Source organism: Papilio machaon, chromosome 18 (genome assembly GCF_912999745.1).
Source record: "Papilio machaon chromosome 18, ilPapMach1.1, whole genome shotgun sequence".
Lineage (NCBI taxonomy): Eukaryota > Metazoa > Arthropoda > Insecta > Lepidoptera > Papilionidae > Papilio > Papilio machaon.
In genome coordinates, this window is record NC_060003.1 from 1,578,754 (window position 1) to 1,584,295 (window position 5,542).

At 31.2% G+C, this 5,542-nt stretch overlaps 1 protein-coding gene across 1 annotated transcript; it reads left to right on the plus strand.

Annotated features, from left to right (window-relative positions):
• Positions 1-2,831: 2,831 nt before the first annotated feature.
• On the plus strand, positions 2,832-5,301 carry LOC123721946. Its single transcript, XM_045682304.1, has 3 exons — positions 2,832-3,326; positions 3,701-3,857; positions 5,093-5,301. The coding sequence occupies exons 1-3, from the start codon at positions 2,832-2,834 to the stop codon at positions 5,299-5,301; spliced, it is 861 nt and encodes a 286-aa protein (XP_045538260.1).
• Positions 5,302-5,542: the final 241 nt, after the last annotated feature.

Genomic DNA, 5,542 nt, shown 5'->3' on the forward strand with positions numbered 1-5,542 from the left:
AACACGCGACGCATAGCTGACAAAGCGTGGGATCTGATGCCGATAGACGTCAGTCTGCTTACTCATATTTTCAGCATTACCGTCACATATCTCATCGTTATTATACAGTTCACGCATTTATATGATTGAATGGATTTAGTTAAAAAAATCTTATTAATAATTAATATTCCTTGTCATATTAATATCACTGCACTATATAAATCTCTAATGTGTGTGTTTAATTATTAATATTCATATGTTCATTTGTTTCTCACGCCTAATGTAACATTAAACAAATTATTTCTTAATAATTATATTAGTGTGTTTATTAAATAAAGTTAAATCTGTGTGAAACAGTGTTTTTATTATAAAAAAATTGACTGCATTTTTATTAAACTCATAAATAAATTTTCCATGAAAAATAAAAAAAAAATCTTGTCGATATCACAAAATTATTTTAGAATAAATAAAATTAGACTTAATGCATGAAAACTTTAACTTATTTGTGATAAAACTGAAAAAGGATTAATTGTTTCTTAAATTGTAATTTATATTTTAGGTTAACAATATCGATTAAAAAATTTAAAAATAACACTGTATTTGGTAAATGTTAAAATTAATAAATATATAATATACTGTATCAAGTAGGAAATATATAATAAATCTAGTAGATGAAAAGATTTAACAGGTGTCCAATAAACTATAAACATAGATAATATCTATTAGATATGGATTTAAATCGATAGATAAATTTTAATATAGTACGATACTTTACATTACATAAACAAACAACGCCACAATCTATGTCGAAACATATCTGAATCAGTTGTATTTAACATGTGGTAGATCCCGCAACAACAATATTTGTTGGGTGCACGAATTGGCCAGTCGACCGGTGCAATACCACGACCACACAGAAGACAGGCGTGAAGTGGAAGCAATTCCGCGTTTCGTCTAATGAGTGTGGTAACGGAGGCCTAATTTTAGTCCTCTTTCCCTTCCCACTTTCTTATTAGGAAAGGATGGGAGGGAGAAATGGATTTGGCGGAAGAGGGGACGCATAGGAAGGAGAAATATCCTCTTTCTGTGCGTCCCCTTCTCCGTTGATTAAGGGTAGGCAACGCATCTGAATTTGCGGATGTCTATGGGCAACGGTCGCCTCGCTATTGCCGCGAATCCAGGTGGCCATTTGCTCGTTTGCCAACTTATGATATAAAAAAAATCAAGGTAAAATGTATGGTCAATATTTTAGGAACATTTTGTTTAATTTCTATCCAATTGTTTCGTTTTACTGTTACGTTATTCATTGTATTGTTTCAAAGACGGTATGCTACTGTGACGTTATCAAGAGCATTTCATTACTATAATTAATCTAGTTTCTTTATGTACTCGTACATTAAAATGTTGAAAGGATTAATCGTAAATTATTTTACTTATCGTTGGTTTCTGAGACTGAAATTCCTATATACAAAAACATCGTCATCCCTCCCATTATCTTTGACAAGACAGAGATAGCAATGTTATAAACTGGAATTTTGGTCTCAGAAACCAACGATTAATGAAATATTACTCTTTCTTTCCCAATCAACATTATATTCATCGTTCATCAAATGTATCTGTCAATTTTCATTAAGATTGACCACATTGTATGAATTTAAGTTTTAAATACACTCAAAGCAAAAAAAAAATGAATCATACATCCCATGGATGTCTTTAAAAATATAAGTCAGCTATGTCTATATCTAATCGCATATTTCTTTTTAAATCATGAAACTCATATAACTAAAAAGGCTTTTATCTTACTAACAAAGCTGGGCATTAATTCGCTAATCTGATAATCGTTAATTAACGAAGTTAACATTTTGCTTAACGGATTAACTTTTAAGTTAACTTCAAAAAGTGTTAACGATTTTGTTAACTTCCGTTAAACTCAACTTCCGTTAATAGAAGTCCGTTAATCGTTACATAAGAAACTTAGATACGTGCTGTCATTTTGTTTAAATTACGCGCCACGCTACGGTCGTAAGTTCAACTATGTTGAGCGACTTTTGGCGACTCGAATGGTGAACGAACGAGTTGATAATTCTTCTTTACCTTTTCCAAACTCGTGCGTTCTCTTTCCTGACTGTCAAAATAATGTCTATTAAAAATTAAAAGCAACCACGAAGGTTTCACAAAAATATTTTAATTAACGATTAACGAAGTTAACTTTTCGGTTAACTGTGCCCACCTGTGCTTACTAATATTATAAATTCGAATGTTTAAATGGATGCATGGATGTTTGTTTGTTTGAAGGTATCTCCGGAACGGCTGCATGCATCTGGATGAAATTTGACATTAATGTAAAACATAGACTGGAAGAACACATAGGCTAGTGTATATAACTAGTATAATATAATATATTTCTTGAAATACGACACTAAAACCAAAGAATTGGAGTCGTGCATGATGTATGATTCGAATATTTTTTTGCTCTGGAGTGTAATTTTTTTTATACTATATTCTATATTATTTGTTAAGTTGACGACAAAAGCACTTAATAAAATTACTAATACATTCTGAACAATAAAATCAATCGATGGTTATACTATTATAATTACTGTAACAGTATGAACGATTCGATCCCTTTCAATATACGTAAAGCAGTTATATTCCAAAGACTTGTTGAAAAATTTATTACAATGTATTTTGAAAGTGAATCAGGAGTGAACAAGCAAGTTGTTCATTTATCAAAACTTCTGGTATATTTTTTCGCGACCGTTTATATTTTATTTGGATTTGATTGTGGATTCTTACGAGTATTGCAACGAAAATATCATCCTTGGTTGAAATTTCTATTTCTAATCGTACCTATGGTTAATTTTATAATTAGTACAATAAATTTCTGGAAATATGATACTATACAATTAATACAAATTTTATACATAATTCAATATGGTTTATATCTTTTCTTATTTCTCTTTTCCAAATACAATATCAGTAACTTTCTAGTTGATATTTTGTCCGTCGAAAAAAAGTATCATATTGAAATTTTTAAAACTTACAACATATCGCTTATAATTTATGTTTTGTTCATTATTTCTTTGAACACTATCAATTTTTATCTTTACTTTTTTTTCATTAGACCATCATTATTGGATGAATTTATTAAAAATTTTTTTACATACTTTTCAATTTTGTCTATCGATATGGTTCCTATCATACAAATTATCATCATCTATCATATTTATATGTGTGTTAAGAAATTGAGAACTATCACAAAAAATTCAAATTTAACCGAAATTAGACAATTTTATATTGACATTGTTAATTGTTGGGATAATATCAAGCCGCTGTATTATAAATTGGTGAGCTATTTTGTATTAATTTTACCCTATTAATGTTAAATTGTCTTTTTTATGTTTTTAAACTTTCCGCTATTTACAAATGCATTATTCGGCTTGTTAATATTTATATCTTTTCAGGTTTTCACCAGTGTTGTCATAAGTGCACCAAAGCTAATGTTGAAGTCGTTGATTTTTTTGAGCTTGAATAAAATTGATGTGAGTTTAACAATTTTGAAATAATTTACAAAATGTCAAAGTGTGAAATGTCTTATGATTATTTCTCCCCGGAGCGTGTTTGTAAAGTCAGTCAAACTCCTAAACTTTTGATTAATTTAATTACTGAAGAAAAGAAAAAGTCTAGATATATGATAACACATGACAATGTTGTCTGTCAGACGATACCTACAATAATTGAAGGGAAAACAGAAGGAGACACGATTAACGTATTATATTTGTTCCGCAAGGAAAGAGAATGTACCCCGACAACTTCATTCCCGGGAAACAGAGATTACTCAGTCACAAAAAAAATAGTTAAAGTAGACATCGTGACAAGTAGGATCAAGAATTCAATAGAATATCACAGGCAAAAGAACATTAGAGGTTGCTTCACTGACAAGGATGATGTTCTTTTTTAAAGTATATTGAACATTGTACTATTTTTTTTGAAGGCCCCTATATACTTTGTAAGATGGCCTATCAGAAAGGAACGTAACCTAGAAATAAAACAGTAGATGGGTAACAAGTACTATTTAATTTGGAAATTAAACAAATCCAACTTAGATTAAGAAAAGAATTAAATCTAGAGTTAAAATAGTAGAATAAGTCTTCAGTTAAAAGTTTAAAGGTCTTATCTAAAATCAGAGTTTATACTAGGGTTATCGGCGCATTTGTTCGATAACTTAGTTATGCAATTAGAAACTAATATTATATAAATAAAGCACTTTCCTGCGATTAACGAGGTCTGGAGATCCTCTGTGGCCACGATATCATTGAAGTTGAAGGCAGACGGCCAACGGCAGACCGCATGGGCAACACCTCTCTCACAATACAGGCACCAGCGCTGGGCAGCAGCTCTGGTTGCTAAAACAAGGGACACTGAGTACTTTTTTCAGTGCGCCTGACAGCTACAATATGTACTAGACATCTCTTAGTATTCGTGACAAACGCGTTTAGAGTAGTTTTCTCGCCGGCCGCTGCGTGCGGAAAGAAGGGGTTCACGCCTTCAATCGGCTTCTCGAATATGGGATACCATGAAAATCCATCCGGTCTCACTAAATTACAAAACAATTTTATTAGTACGAGATAAAACAATAGCACTCGGTATCTTATTTTCTGCCCTAAAAATCATAACATCTTCTTTTGACATTGACAGCCATCGTTCATGAATCAACTTCGGCTCACCGCACACGAAAATTTTGAGACAAGATGGCTATCAGAAAATTGACATTACATTAGAGCGCCAAATTTGAAGACAAGTCTCTACTTAGAAATTATTATTTAAGATAAAAAAACAACATTTCAACATCTGCTTCTTTTTATTTCAGAACATTTGGTGCAGAAACATATACCAGTTGCTTCAAACCTTATCAATAATACTTCATTTGACGATGCCCGCAGTTGGCGTCCAACTCGTCAAGTATCAAGTGAAGCGTACCAAATTGCAACTGCTAGATAACATTTTTGATAGTCAAGGCAAGAAAACATTATTATAAAAAAACTTTTATAGTTCATCTGCCACAAGGCCATCTGCAAAGCCTATTTGCACAAGTAATATGTATTCATTCTAGTATCACTGCATTCGAAAATCACAGATATATTTATTTCAGAAAGCTATAAAGAAGAAATAAGGGAGGTGACACAGTACATGAACACGCGACGCATAGCTGACAAAGCGTGGGATCTGATGCCGATAGACGTCAGTCTGCTTACTCATATCTTTAGCATTACCATCACATATCTCATCGTTATTATACAGTTCTCGCATTTATATGATTGAATAGAGATTTAATAAATAAAATCTAATTAATATTTAATATTTCTTGTCATATTAATATCACTGCACTTTATAAATCTCTAATGTGTGTGTTTAATTATTAATATACACATGTTCATTTGTTTCTCACGCCTAATGTAACATTAAAATAAGCAAATTATATCTTAGTCATATAATTAGATGTAAATTATTGCTACAATAAGCATTAAATATCTTTATTTCGCTATAAGTGTTTATTAAATAA

Coding starts and splice junctions, on each gene's coding strand:
- LOC123721946 (XM_045682304.1), top strand. CDS start 2,832: ATGGTTAATTTTATAATTAGTACAATAAATTTCTGGAAATATGATACT. Junction 3,327..3,700: donor AGCCGCTGTATTATAAATTG/GTGAGCTATTTT, acceptor GTTGTCTGTCAG/ACGATACCTACAATAATTGA. Junction 3,858..5,092: donor TAAAGTAGACATCGTGACAA/GTAGGATCAAGA, acceptor TATTCATTCTAG/TATCACTGCATTCGAAAATC.